The sequence below is a fragment of the Carcharhinus amblyrhynchos genome, chromosome 19 (assembly GCF_965287045.1).
Source record: "Carcharhinus amblyrhynchos chromosome 19, sCarAmb.v2.hapA, whole genome shotgun sequence".
NCBI lineage: Eukaryota > Metazoa > Chordata > Chondrichthyes > Carcharhiniformes > Carcharhinidae > Carcharhinus > Carcharhinus amblyrhynchos.
The window spans coordinates 17073973-17089489 of NC_137342.1; the positions used below are offsets into that span (position 1 = coordinate 17073973).

A 15517-nucleotide genomic window follows, 5' to 3' on the forward strand; every position below is an offset into this window, starting at 1 on the left:
ATTAAGCTGGATAGTTCTTTTCAGCCAGTATTGATATGATGGGCCGAATGGCCTCCTAACATGCAGTAATTTTCTGTGATGAAACCCAGTGAGGTGACCCGAAAGATCCCCCCCAGTGGGGTGAAACACAGGCAATTGGTTCAGTATTGCTCTCATTTTACACCAGATGATAAAAGTACATATTAGCCCCTTCAATATTGGTCCCCACCAGAAGGCCATTGGAATTTTAAATCCAGACCATTGATCTAACACTATAAACATTAACAATAAGAAGTCCTACAACACCAGGTAAAAGTCCAACAGGTTTATTTGTTAGCACGAGCTTTTGGAGCACTATCCCTTCATCAGGCGAGTGATCATCAGGTCAGCACTCCGAAAGTTCGTGCTACCAAATACACCTGTTGGATTTTAACCTAGTGCTGTGAGACTTTTTTACTGTGCCTAACCCAGTCCAATGCTGGCATCTCCACATTATAAATGTTAAATTATTATTTCAAAAATTTTTAAATTTACACTTGGCCAGTTAGCTTCCTGGCCATCTAAGTTTATTTATTAGTGTCATAATTAGGCTGACATTAACACTGAAATGAAGTTACTGTGAAAATTCCCCAGTTGCTACACTCCAGTGCCTGTTCAGGTACACCAAGGGAGAACTTAGCATAGCCAATGCACCTAACCAGCACATCTTTCGAATTGTGGGAAGAAACCGGAGCACCCAGATGAAACCCACGCAGACACAGGGAGAACATGCAGACTTTGCACAGGCAGTGACCCAAGCTGGGAATCGAACCTGGGTCCCGGGTGCTGTAAGGCAGCAGTGCTAACCACTGTGCCACCCTTATTATCTAAATCATAATTGATGCAATCCATTGAAATGACAAACTGTTTTGTACTGATGCATTTAGAATTTCCATCATCATTCTTGGCCAGCACTGCTGCCTTACTGCTAGTCCAATGTCTCGTTGTAGACAGACAAGCTCGTTCACCAAATTAAGATCAGCAAGACTGGGGCCATTTGGTTCTGTCTGAAATTCAATGGTTAACAAGTTGGAGGTGGTGGGAGACTGCATGGTTGGCAGCTGCCTGGTAACATCAGGTACGTGGTGGGAATGGCTTGGAGGGCTGCTTTGCAGGGGTTCTGTATGCGGGAAGCAGGGGAGCCTAAGCTTTCCTCCTGGAGCCCAGAAGAGCACAATTCCTCCTCCTGGCAGCCCACAGAAAGAATAAAAATGACTTATTCCCACCGCCTTCACCTGACAGGAAAGCTACAGTGGTCGCAACAACTGGGCCATCATAAGAATCATAAGAACTGGGAGCAGGAGTAGAGAATTTAGCCTTTCAAGCCTGCTCTGCATTTAATATGATCATGGCTGATCTCATCTTGGCCTCAACTCCACTTTCCTGCCCTTTCACCATTGCCTCCCATTGATTGTGAATACATTCATAGAGACCTAACCTGTCCACATAAAGAAAAACGCTGAAAAGCTTGGGCAGACATTGTCACCATCTGCTCAACATCAGCAGATTAAGGTTTTGAGTGCGGAATCTCTCATGCCTTTCCATCGGGTAGCCAACCTGGGTGATTTTAACTGCCACCCCACTACTAAGCAGGTAAGATTAAAATCAACCTCCATGTGTAGTACCCACTATCTTCCACTTAATTAATTCCGAGCATCAGTCCTGCAACTATATTTCAGACACAACCGAACAGGATAGCTCCAGTCTTGCTGATCTTTATTTGGAGAGGGCTCTTGCATGCCTATGCCTAGATGTTGGACTAGCAGTAATTTAGCAGTGGTGGTGAAGGGTGATGGCAGGATGTCGAGGTAAGTCAGTGCAAAGTGGTTTGTCATTTCAAGAAAATGTGTCAGTTATAGACTATTCTTCAAATACATCAACTCACACAGTCCCAATAGATTAACAGCACAAAGTTTCATGTTACTTTTTACTTCTTGAGTACTCTCATGCCAAAACATCAACTGGAACTTTGAACTTTACAGAAATAACTACGACCTTCTGAATCAGTGGTGATGAAATTCACTTTCATCTACAGGAAAGCTATAACACTGTCCCTTGGCATCCTTCAACAAATGGAGTTACCTTTGGGCATAAATCCTTGTGACAGTTGTCCCCAGCTTCCCCTCTTATATCTGCTAGAAAACATGAAGCAAATACCATTGCTTTTTGTCATTCTTAAGTAAAACTCAATGGATTGGTGTTGGGTTCACTGTTATTTGTGATTTATATTAATAATTTGGATGAGAATTTAGGAGGTATTTAGTTTGCAGATGACACCAAGATTGGTGGCACAGTGGGCAGTGAAGAAGGGTATTTAGGATTGCAACGAGATCTTGATCAATTGCCCAGTGGGCTGACGAATGGCAGATGGAGTTGAATTTAGATAAATGCAAGGTGATGCATTTTGGTAGATCAAACTAGGGCAGGACTTAGTTAATGGTAAGGCACTGGGGAGAGTTATAGGACAAAGAGATCTAGGGCTACAGGTTCATAGTTCTTTGAAAGTGGAGTCACAAGTGGACAGAGTGGTGAAGAAGCATTCAGCATGCTTGGTTTCATTGGTCAGGACACTGAATACAGGAAATGGGATGTCTTGTTGAAGTTGTACAAGACATTGGTAAGGCCGCACTTGAAATACTGTGTGCAATTCCGGTCACCCTATTATAGAAAGGATATCACTAAACTAGAAAGAGTGCAGAAAAGATTTACTATGATGCTACCAGGACTATCGGGATTTGAGTTATAAGGTAAGCTGGATATATTGGGACTTTTTTTCCCTGGCCCGTAGGAGGTTTAGAGGAGATCTTATAGAGGTCCATAAAATAATGAGGGACATAGATCAGCTAGATATTCAATATCTTTTCCCGAAGGTAAAGGAGTCTAAAACTAGAGGGCATAGGTTTAAGGTGAGAGGAGAGAGATACAAAAGGCAATTTTTTTCACACAGAGGGTGGCGAGTGTCCAGAGGTAGTAGTAAAGGTGGGTACAATTTTGTTTCCTAAAAAGTATTTAAGCAGTAAGATGGGCCTAAAGGGATATGAGCCAAATGAGGGTAATTGGGACTAGCTTCACCATTTAAAAAGAAGGGTGGCATGGATAAGTTGAGACAAAGGGCCTGTTTCCATGCTGTAAACCTCTATGACTCCATGGCTGTAATTGTTGAACACTTTTACAGAGACAAAGTACCAGAATGTCTCTGCATGGTTTTAAAGACCCTAAACTCTACAGCAATACTCAAATTCTTCAGCAAAGAGGCACATGCTGTTGAAACTTTTTGTCTTGTACTCATCGGGACAGACACAAGAATGCCAAATTTCAAAGCTTCAACCATTTATAAAGCATGAAAAAAGGGGTGTTGATTGGTTGGCAAAGTTGACTCAGATGGATGAGATATTGCCTAGGTGATTGCATCATGGAACTAGTGTCCCGATATTTGTGTTTATTCACTAAAATGCAACGTCTGGACTTATTTCTTTTGTCTGCAGAGGACAGGTCCCTGCATAAGAATATATGTAGCTCCTAGCATGCGTGAGTTACACTGTGAGTCCAGCTGATAATATAACTTCTGCACATAGCCAAAGAGATGTGCTATTTGATATGCTACTGCCGTTACTGGGACATATAGGCTACATACCTGGCATTGTACCAGCACTGAAATTCATATAGCACGTTACTCATTTGTGTGGTAGACAGACCATGTTTTTGATTTGATAATGAATGCTATTTGTGTACATAGTAGCAGCAGGAGATGGTTTGCTTCACCTGTTACTCAATACTTTGTGATGCACTGTCCTTTCAGGGTAATTTGAAGTAGACTGGGCACTTCTCAGTCCAAAAGTGGATCCGTAGGCCATAAGCCCCAACTTGCAAATCTCAACAGCTGTTTGCAATAGGCAGTGTACTGACCGTACTCAAAAAACCCATGCTTGCAAACTCTGAACAAAATTTCTAACATTAAATGCGATTCCATGATTGGTCAGCACTTGCTGAACAATCCCAAGTGTGCAAAAATAACACTGTCAGCCATTTTAATATTATCAGTTAAGTTTGCAATGTTAGGGTCACTTATGCTTGCTAGAAGCCATGTGTGTTCATACACAGGGACCTGCCCTGTGTAGGCAAAAGGAATAAGCCCAGATATTGTATCTTTTTGAATAAAATGGGGACAATAGTTCCTTCGTACATTCACCAGGGTGGCATCTTGACCAATCAACTGGACCTGCCAACCGATCAGCACAATTTTCTCCAGCAAAATAGTTTGCTGTTCCCTTTGAAATTTGGCATTCTTGAGTCTATCCTAAAGAATGCAAGATGAAAGACTTTGACAGCGTGTCTCTTTTTTCAGCAATACTTCAGCTCTACCAAGAGAATAAACTTCGTCAATTGCGTGTTATGATTTTCATTGAATTATGGTGACCAGCAGACATTGGAAATGAGGTGTAATACCAGCTTGTGAGCCAATATCGTGATTTGAAAGATACATTAGAAAAGCATGTACTCTGGCAGCACAGTGGCATTGTGGTTGGCACTGCAGCCTCACAGTGTGAAGGACCCAAGTTCAATTTCAGCCTCGGGTGACTGTCTGTGTAGAGTTTGCACATTCTCCCCGTGTCTGTGTGGGTTTCCTCCAGGTCCAAAGATATGTAGCTTAGGTAGATTGGTCATGCTAAATTGCCTGAGCATCCCAAGATGTGTAGGTTAGGGAGATAGGGAGATTAGCAGCGTCAAAACGTGAAGTTGCAGGGATAGGATTGGGATGGGCCTGGGTAAGATGCTCTGTTGGAGAGTCAGTTCAAACTCAATGGGCTGAATGGCCTCCATCTGCGCTGTAGTGATTCAATGATTAGAAAAAATTATTGTGCAACTAAAATAACAAACCACATAAAGAATGACGTTTTTTTACACTATGTGGCGAATCATAGTAAATGATAAACAATATTGTTTCAGGCACTATGATATAATTATAGTTTTGTATTCCTCCATAAACAGGATTGCACTCCTTAACACCCCTATCTGCCTGGAACCTCAAGTACGGTATATCGTGGAAATGTATTTCACTCCAACCCCTACTGCAAACAGTCAGCCCAGCAGTCACATCCTGATTGATTCTGTAAGCACTGAACTAGACCTTGCTATTGCATTCATAAAGTGGCAACACCATAGTACTGGCTATTTTCAAATTCTGAAGATGCTGAAAACGTTACCAAGAGGCACAGGGCATGGAAGGGGTAACCATATAATAGACATAGCAAATGATGTGCTATATTCTCAAATTAACTTGGTGATCGGGGTCCTTAAACTGTATATGGGAGCTCTGTGAAATGATTTAACTCAGTTAGTGCTTAAGGTTAAATTATTAGGTTGCTTATTCTCCCATATTCAAGAATGTTATGTATAAAAACAAGGGGAATTTTAGAAGTTGTCAAACTGTGGGTAGAGACAGGAATTTGTGACATGTGATATTAACTAATGGTGAGAGCAAACCTCTAGTTTGTTAATCTAACCCAGAAACTACTATTCTCATTGTTAGCAGAAACATCTCTTTTATATCATTGCCTGTTTCAACTGAAGCATTAATAATTAGTAATTAATCATTGTAAGACCAACATCAAAATAACAGATAGTTACGCTGTCCAAACACATCACTTTTGGATAGTAACTGGTAGCATTCCATTCTTAAGCGATTTTTAAAATTTTAAGAATTATATGATTGAGTCCATTTGCCACGAGAATCACAAAGCAATGGAACGCCCACCATTTTTACTTTACACATACAGCGCATTGAAACAGTGTGGTATTAGAAATATCAATGCTGAGATTGTCCCAAATGAACTTCTATTAATATATTGTAGTTTAGTATTGTCGTTTGTCATTCTTGGGATATAGGTGTTCCAGTTTCCCCTCACAGTCCAAAGATGGGCAAGTGGATTGGCCATCTAAATTGCCCCTTAAGGCAGATTTTCCAACCATGCTCGCCCCAAAGCTGGAAAATTCCGTCCGAGGTCAATGGACCTTTGCATGATCCGTGTCCCACCTGCTGCAATTCCCGGGGTGGATGGGATGGGAAAATTCCGCCCTCAGTTTCAAATGTGTACGGGTAGGATGGATTCACCATGGTAGATACATGAGGATACAGCGATAGGGCAGAGGGGGTGAGCCTAGGTCGAATATTCTTCCAGAGTCAGTTCTGCACTGTAGGGATTCAATGGATAATGTTATGAGGAAGCAGTTAGTCCCTCTTATTGGAAATACTAACCGCCCGATACTTATATGACATCAGTAATTTTAAGACTAAGCAGCTGAACCCTGCATGTTACCCAATCTTAACAAGTGGATATGAAATACTTCATTGCCTAATTAATGCAAATGGACAAATCAAGAGTAAATTGCCCTGCCTGATTTTATGATTGAGGGAAGTGCATTGATGAAGCAGCTGAGTACAGTTGGGCCAAAGACACTGTCTTGGAACTATTACAGCCATGTCCATGGACTGGGATGATTGGTCTTCAATAGGTAAACTTATCTTCCTTGGTGCTGGTTGTGACCTCAGCTACTAAAGCATACCAGGTAGGGATGAGTTAGATCAGTGCCATGGGATCTTTATTGTTAACTAGGATAGGTAGACGGAACCTCCATAACATTGTATTGGACTCTCCATATTACTTGGGAACACGGTTCTGTCCCACAGAGCTGCTCCACAAGTCACTGAACGCTTTTGGTTAATGAAGAGGTTTTTATTTCTTTTGTCGTTAGCTCGGTCTGATTCCAAGAATTGACTCTCTGGAAGATTTCAACAGCAAAGCAGATTTGGATGAGTACAGACGATACCAATGCGTCGAGGTTGCCTCCCAAGTGGGACCTCAGTCTTTACCAGAAGTATGTGAGAGACTGATAGCCAGCATGTCTGCTCGGATCCACAATGGAGCTGTCCGTGAGTACGAGAGGCTCAGGGAAAGAAATTGGCACTGTACACAAGTTCTCGACACCGAAGTGAAACAAGATCATTGATTTTTAATGCATTTCATGCTCCATGTGAAATGAACAATTGAATTCATTATCATCATAACAGGAAATGCTGAAAAACCTCAGCAGGTCTGGCAGCATCGGGGAGAGAGGAACAGAGTTAACGGGTGGAATTTCCCCGTTGCGCCCGCTGCAGGAATCGTAGCAGGCGGGACACAGACCATGCAAAGGTCCGTTGACCTCAGGCAGGAATTTCCGGCTTTGGGGCGAGCATGGCAGGAAAATCCCACCCAATGTTTCAAGTCCGTATGGTTCCTCTTCAGAATCATAGAACATAGAACATAGAACATTACAGCGCAGAACAGGCCCTTCGGCCCACGATGTTGCACCGACCAGTTAAAAAACAATGACCCACTAATCTAAACCAATCCCTTTTCGTCCATAAACCTATCCACGGATCTATTAAACGCCCCCAAACTAGGCACATTTACAACTGCAGCAGGCAGGGCATTCCAATCCCTCACCACCCTCTGGGTAAAGAACCTACCCCTGACATCCGTCCTATAACTACCCCCCCTTAATTTAAAGCCATGCCCCCTCGTGCTAGCCTTCTCCATCCGAGGAAAAAGGCTATCACTATCCACCCTATCTAAACCTCTAATCATCTTATATGTTTCAATAAGATCCCCTTAGCCGCCTTCTTTCTAGTGAAAACAACCCCAAATCCCTCAGTCTCTCCTCATAGGACTTCCCCTCCATACCAGGCAACATCCTGGTAAACCTCCTCTGCACCCTCTCCAAAGCCTCCACATCCTTCCTGTAATCATGCCAACTTCAAATGTTAACTCTGTTTACCTCTGCACAGATGCTGCCAAACCTGCTGAGCTTTTCTGGCACTTTCTGTTTGTATTTCAGATTTCCAGCATCTGCAGCATTTTGCTTTTATTTTGATGGATTCCTTCTAACTCTGAAAGATGGTCATACCAAGTCAATAGGAACCTATTCAGGAGCAGAACTTACCTAATTATTATCAAGCACTGGCATCGATAATAATCAATAGGAATTCCAAAGGAGTCTCTTTGATATTTTGTTAGTTGACATTAGCAGCCTGGCTCTTGCCGAGTGACACACGAAATCGGAGCCTCAGGAAGCTTGTGTATGATAACATACCCACATAATCTCAGTTTGTGTTTGTGGGGAATTCAAAATCATGCCCATTTCTCCCAAACATTTTGTTTGATGACTGCTTTTACTGACAACCTGGAGAGCTCCTATTGGACAGTTTACATTCCTGACTAACACTGATGAAAAATGGCAGCATTCCATTGCATATTCGAAGTGTGGGTGAATCAAAGATTAGAATGCATAGCCCACAGCAAATAGATAAATGTGCAGGTCAATGGCATTAAGTTGCAGAGCAGTAGGCATGGAGCTCAGTCTTAAATCCATGCTGCCTTTGCCAGGACATCAATCAGGTGCTAGTGAGCTAGGCTAGGGATAATTTAACCCATTTCCTAATGGGTGAATCCGGCCAAAACGTGTGCACACGAGGATGCTTGGCAAGGGGAGGTCTCGGTCACATTGCAGACCAGCAAGTACACCCATGAGGAATGGGCATGAAGATGAGGTACCAAAGGGCAACTGGCAGCCCGCATTCCATTCCATAGCCAGACTCTATAGTGAGGGGAGAGGAGGTTGGGAGGGGGTGGGGGGGGTAAGATTATCTGAAACCCACGGATGGGAAACCCATGGAACACTGGTTTTGCTCCTTGCCCTTGTATTGAGAAGGGTATGAATCCATCATTGCAGCCATTGTGCACCACCACCTCTCAAACTCCAAAGATATGCAGGTTAGGTTGATTGGCTATGCTAAATTAACCCTAGTGCAGGAGGAATAGCAGGGTAAATATGAGGGGTTACAGGAGTAGGATCTGGGTGGGATTGCGGTCAGTGCAGACTCAAAGCACTGTAGATTCTATAGTTCTAACCCTGCCCCAATCCCGGTTAAAAATTTCCCCCAATGCTTCAGGATAAAATTAGAAAATGACATTGAGGGACTATTTAAGGCTGTAACATCGTGAAGCGCTGCAGCTTGGTCTGAATTTCAAATGTAATACTGCTGACCTTTGTGCTCCTTAGTTAGAACTGTCGTAATAATTGCCTGCTAACTGAACTGATTTCCTTACATATCTTCCACAGCCTGCTGCTGTAATCCTCAGGGGTCAGTCAGTCACATCTGCAGCAAGTTTGGTGGTCAGTGCCAGTGTAAGCCTGGTGTGATTGGGCGATGCTGCGACTCCTGCGCACCTGGATTTTATAGATTTGGTGCCAACGGCTGTTCACGTAAGTCTGTCCCTCACACAGCATGAATGGGAAGGGTTAATAAAAGGCAAGATTTGTGGATAATTTGAAAGGTTATTTGACATACACAAATGTTCATTATAAATTATTAAAGTATACTGTCATCCAGTAAGTGTATGAATGCAGGATATTAATTTTTCAAAACCTTTTCCTGTTTTAGTTTCACAAACCACCAACATTATTAAGAATCCAACCTTCTAACTATCCAAACTGCTGTCAACCTGCAACCATTTTCTGTTTGATAAAAATCATCTCTGAACATAATGATGTTTTCATTGTTCCCCTTGTATTATGATAAGGCTCTGCATTTTCCATTCCTTTTAATATTTGCTAAATATACTGATAATGTTTCCTTAAGGTAACAGTTATCTAGCAGCAATCTGTGTAATTTCAGCAGAATGCGACTGGCGTTGTGTAATGACTTCAATCAGGTCATTGAAGTTGGCCTATTAGAATATGAACTCCCTGATTAAGGAGTCAACTGATGGACCATTCAGGGAGTCTTTTCCTTGTATTTAACCAGGGGTGTCAGTTCCTCTGGCACCCCAAAGGTAGACTGCTGACTGATAGCACTCTGTGCACCGCTGTTGGAATTGTAAATAAAGGGGTTTTGGTGAAGGGCGTCTGCCTCCGAAGAGTTATTACACATGGCTTCCTGTCAAGTGAAAGATGCTATTTAATACTTAATACAATATTTAATACTTCCAAAGTTACACAGCCCAATTTATGTTACATATGTTCATGGTGGCACAATGGCTAGCACTGCTACTTCACAGCACCAGAGACCCAGGTTCGATTCCAGCCTTGGGTGACCATCTGTGTGGAGTTTGCACATTCTCCCCGTGTCTGCATGGATTTCCTCCAGGTGCTCTGATTTCCTCTCACAGTCCAAAGATTTGCAGGTTAGGCGGATTGGCCAAGCTAAATTGCCCCTTAGTGTCCAAAGATGCATGGGTAAGGTGGATTATGATGTGGAGATGTCGGCATTGGACTGGGGTAAACACAGTAAGAAGTCTCACAAGACCAGATTAAAGTCCAACAGGTTTATTTGATAATAAACACCACAAGCTTTCAGAAAGCTGTTCCTTCATCACTTGACAAAGGAACAGCGTTCCAAAAGCTTGTGGCGTTTACTATCAAATAAACTTGTTGGATTTTAACCTGGTGTTGTGAGACTTCTTACCGTATTAGGTGGGTTAGCCATGGGTATGGGGATAGGATAAGGAATTGAGCCTAGGTAGAATGCTCTGTTGTCAGTGCACATTCGATGAACTGTAGGGATTCTATGGTTTGGTGCATTTCACTTTCTGTCCATTCTCCAAAGAATGTTACTCTCTATACTCACAAAGTTGTCATGATGGTACATCACAACTTTCAGCTAAACCTGATACTGAACCTGTATTTTTGTTTGCTTAGAGAAAGTTACCCTGATATCAATCTGTTTACACAAGAACGCAAAAGATAAGAGGAGTAGATCACGCTGCTCATTAACCTGCTCTGCCACTCAGTACGAGCATGGCTGTCTTTGTACTTGAACTCCACTTATGCATTCAGTCCCCACGTCACTTGATTTCCTGAGAGAGCAAAACTCTGTCTAACCCAGGCTTAAATATAATTAACGATAGACTTATCTCAGAATATGTTATTATTGTGTCCTCTTTTGTCTTTGATCCACTGTCAATTCTGATTTGTTTTTTATAACTAACATTTTTGCAAGTACGGCTCAACAACTACAGTGGCAATAACTTGAATGTCTCAATTTGAATATGAATGGCTCATTGTACGATTAATAAAATGTGTTCGAATGGTCCCGTGTGAGGTTAGGTTTGATGGCAGATGGATGTGTTTGTTGTCAGTGGGCTGTTATTGCCTTGATATTCTGACAGATAGTTTAATTCTTTGTCCCTGGAGCACTCAGTATGTATTTTGATCTGGAACAACTTGTGCTCAAGTGTTAACAAGCCTGCATCACATGAGCTCCCTCTTCCCTTTTCTTTTAAGGCAAACTCCAAGAGCCTGCCTCTGCCAAGAAGGTGCTTGGAAAACTGTTTCCAGTTGTTGTCAGACTTCTCACGAGCGTAAAATTTGCTGAAATGCATTCTCGCAATGACGAAAATGAACACGGATAATTATGCCTTTTGATACTTTCCCAAACAAAACACAAAAGAACCTACTTCATTTCTTAAAGATTATTTTAAAAAGATTTCAAACATGAGGGGAGAGGAGGCGATGACTTAGTGGCATTGTCGCTAGATTATTAATCCAGAAACTCAGCTAATCTTTTGGGGACCTGGGTTCAAATCCCACCATGGCAGCTGGTGGAATTTGAATTCAATAAAAAAAATCTGAAATTAAGAATCCTGTCTGGTTCACTAATGTCCTTTAGGGAAGGAAAATTGCCATCCTTATCTGGTATGGCCTACATGCGGTTCCAGAGCCACAGCAACGCAGTTGACTCTCAATTGTCCTTCAGCAACTAGGGATGGGCAATAAATGCTGGCCAGCTGGCGACGCCCATGTCCCACAAATGAATAAAGGGGAAAAGAAAATGAGAATGATCTTTGAAATATTTTTTGTTCTGATCCATTGTCCAGTTCACATCACCATAAGTCCATATTGTGTCCTTCTCCTGCTACTAGACTGGCATTGCTACGAGTGTTAGTGTTCAAGTAGGTTACCCGGAGGTTGTATAATATTGCACATCTTTGGACTCCACTAATGCTATCCCATCCAATGGCCAAAGGCAAAGGGGGGAATTCTCCCTCCCACACACCACAGGAATCATAGCAGATGGGGGGAACGAACCACGCAAAGATCCATTGATCTTGGGAAGGATTTTGAGTTTTGGGATGAGCGGGGCCGGAGAATCCCACCCAACATCTTTCTCATCAGTTTATGGACACAGTTCAGTGCAAAAAGAGGGCATAATGAAAAACAAGTCCAAAATGCATTCTTTAGAACAGTCCAGTTTTGATTCTTGCAGCTTACATTGTGTGTTTATATATCATGGCCTCTCATTTGAAACTATGGCAAACGTTGCAAATGAGTTCTTGGTGACCTTTTCCTCTGTGCACTACTCTTACATTTGTCTTTAGCACAGGACTCTTTTATAAAAAAAATGAATTTGAAACATAAAATCAGTGCTGGCAGTTAGAGATCATTTAAAATCGCCAAGTCTTTGATGTTAAAAAAAAACATGAGTTTTGTTCACCTGAAGAATGACTGAGAAAATAAAACTTACTCTGCCTTACCATTTCTTACAGCAGTAACAACTGCTAAATATTAATAATTTGTGTTGTCCTTGAATAGAAAACAAAACTGTAACATGGGTTCATTATCTAGTGTCAAAGAAGTAGCCTTGCGATTTAGCCAAATTAAAGTGACTTTAGTACCCCATGACTTGAAAAGAAAATGGCAAGTGCTGTCAGCTTTTAAAACTTGATGTTTTAATGTGGGTGGAAGACAATGCTGAGAAATGCTTCGATCTGAGTTGTGATCTCTTGCACCTGCGTGCTGCTCTTATTTCCATTGATTGGGATTTGCTTCCATTTCACGCTCATTACACTTCCCTCTTCCAGCCTGTTACTGCAACCGTCAAGGATCCGCTGATTCAGTCTGCGATCAGCGAACTGGAGAATGTCGCTGCCACAGAAATGTTGTTGACCGTGCCTGTGACCGCTGCAAGCCCGGACATTATGGGTTCCCTAGCTGTCGGCCATGTCGGTGTAATGGCTATTCTAATCACTGTGACCCTCAAACGGGAGCCTGTCAGAACTGTCGCGCATTTACCACTGGAAGTAACTGTGAACGGTATGAAGTGCATCATCTCAGCCTTAATGCTGTGGCTGGTTTAGTAATGATGGAAATCTATTAAATACGGTGACATAGTTCTATTGTTGCTGGACTAGTAATTCAGTAAACCCAGGGTAAAGACCTGGGTTCAAATCCCACCAGGGCAGATGGTGAATTTGAATTCAATTAAAATCTGGAATTAGAAAGCTAATGATGACCATGAAACCTTGTCAATTATGGTAAAAATCCATCTGGTTCACTAATGTCCTTTAGGGAAGGAAATCTGCTGTCTTCACCTGGTCTGGCCTACATGTGACACAGTAAGAAGTCTCACAACACCAGGTTAAAAGTCCAACACGTTTATTTGGTAGCAAAAGCCACTAACTTTTGCTACCAAATAAACCTGTTGGACTTTAACCTAGTGTTGTGAGACTTCTTATTGTGTTTACCCCAGTCCAATGCTGACATCGCCACATCATAACTACATGTGACTCCAGAGCCACAGCAATGTGGTTGACACTTAAGTGTCCTCAGGGATGGGCAATAAATGCTGACCCAGCCAGTGACACCCATATCCTTTGAATGAATAATAAAATAAATATATTAGGAATCCAAACATTAATGTCAGTTGTACCCATTTGTTAGTGGATTGTTTTTTGAAAAGATGGAAATCACAACTCTAAATGTCATTGCATATGACTCACAAATGCCCTCTGAAATGGAGGGTAGTTAGGAATGGGCAATAAATGCTGGCCCAGCCAGCGATGCCCACATCCCATAAATGAATGTTTAAGAATGCAACAGGTATAGTAGCGGCCAACAAATAGTGCCTGCTATCAATATCATAGAAGACAAAAGACATTGCCAATCTCAGTATGCTAATGGTTTCTTTAAATTATATCTGTCTACTATCTGATAGATTCCCATTTAAAAGATAGTCTATTCCTAACTGTACTGATTTTAATACTGGTAACAAAATATTTCTATTATCAACAGTTAACACTTAAAATGCTGGATCTTTGCGTCCTGTCTGCCAGCAGGGTATAAATGCTTCTGTTTCTCCTCACATTATGTGGATTAAAGTGCTGATAATTTTAATTTTACAGCCCCTCCCACCAGGGGGATTTTCCAGTCCCACCAAAGCCAATGGACTTTTGGAAGCTCACCTCAGTTTTTCAAGCCTACCCCCACCACGACAGGGCTGTTAAGGGTAGGCAATGGCTGAGAGGTATTATCACTGAACTATTAATCCAGAAACTCAGCTAAGGTTCTGGGGACCTGGGTTTGAATCCCCCTCCCATGGCAAATGGTGGAATTTGAATTCAATAAAAAATATCTGGAATTATGAATCTATTGATGACCATGAAACCATTATCGATTGTCAAAAAAAAACCCATCTGGTTCGCTAATGTCCTTTCAGGAAGGAAATCTGCTGTCCTTACCTGGTCTAGCCCATGCGTGACTCCAGGACAACAACAATGTGGTTGACTCTCAAACTGCCCTCTGAAATGGCCTAGCCAAGGGCAACTAGGGATCAGCAATAAATGCTGGCCAGCCAGCAACGCCCATGACCCACAAATGAATTTTTTAAAATTCCACCCTGTTTTTAAGACTATTAAAGTTTCCTGACAACATTGCCCACCAATCCTGATAAATCTGCATTAGTTTTATTTTATCCCTGTTCCCTAGCGTATTAATAATCAACTGATAACTATTGTGGATGTCTTCAAATGTTCCTAATCAATCACTTGTGATTTAAAACAGTATTTCTGTCTTTGCAGCTGTAGTGAAGGTTACTATGGAAATCCAGCTTTAAATGAACCTTGTCGACCATGTCAGTGTCCAGACATTCCAAACAGTGGTCGTTATTTTGCTCATTCCTGTTATGAAGATCCTAGAACTGTACAATTCGTCTGTAACTGCCTGGAAGGCCATACAGGTGCAAAGATTATTCATAGTGTGTTCTAGCAAACATAAGTTGACAATGCAATATGACCGTTTAATTGTCTTAAAAGCCAGCTTCTAGGGATTTATGAGATGTATTTTTCTTCTCTCACATACCCTGAGCCATTCTGAGTCCCACAGGTGCTTAGCACTTAGTAAGTGACATTTTTACTTAATTACCAGCAAGTTATGGTGGCCACAGTTGAGCTGTATTTAATGTCCACATTTGTATTTACCAACAAGGATCATTGATTAATGATCAAGAGCAGGGATCTTAGCTGATCTAAGCCTCAGGCACTGAGACCAAATGTAGCTGTCCTACCAATGCCAGGTGACATTTGCAAATGAAAATGGGCCTTCTGGTGTAAATGGCTGAGTCACAACACTTTGTAACTTTTGTACAAAATGTCTTACCAAACGCACCATTTAGTAGTTTCTG

At 41.9% G+C, this 15517-nt stretch overlaps 1 protein-coding gene across 1 annotated transcript in view; it reads left to right on the plus strand.

Annotated features, from left to right (window-relative positions):
• The window catches only part of LOC145355340 (laminin subunit beta-4-like), a 94303-nt gene that overhangs the window by 41380 nt on the left and 37406 nt on the right, over positions 1-15517 (plus strand). Inside the window, exons 17-21 of the mRNA XM_080207296.1 lie at positions 5008-5128; positions 6772-6949; positions 9181-9324; positions 12921-13152; positions 14916-15073. Coding sequence (XP_080063422.1) covers positions 5008-5128; positions 6772-6949; positions 9181-9324; positions 12921-13152; positions 14916-15073 — 833 coding nt within the window. The remainder of the gene's footprint in view (positions 1-5007; positions 5129-6771; positions 6950-9180; positions 9325-12920; positions 13153-14915; positions 15074-15517) is intronic.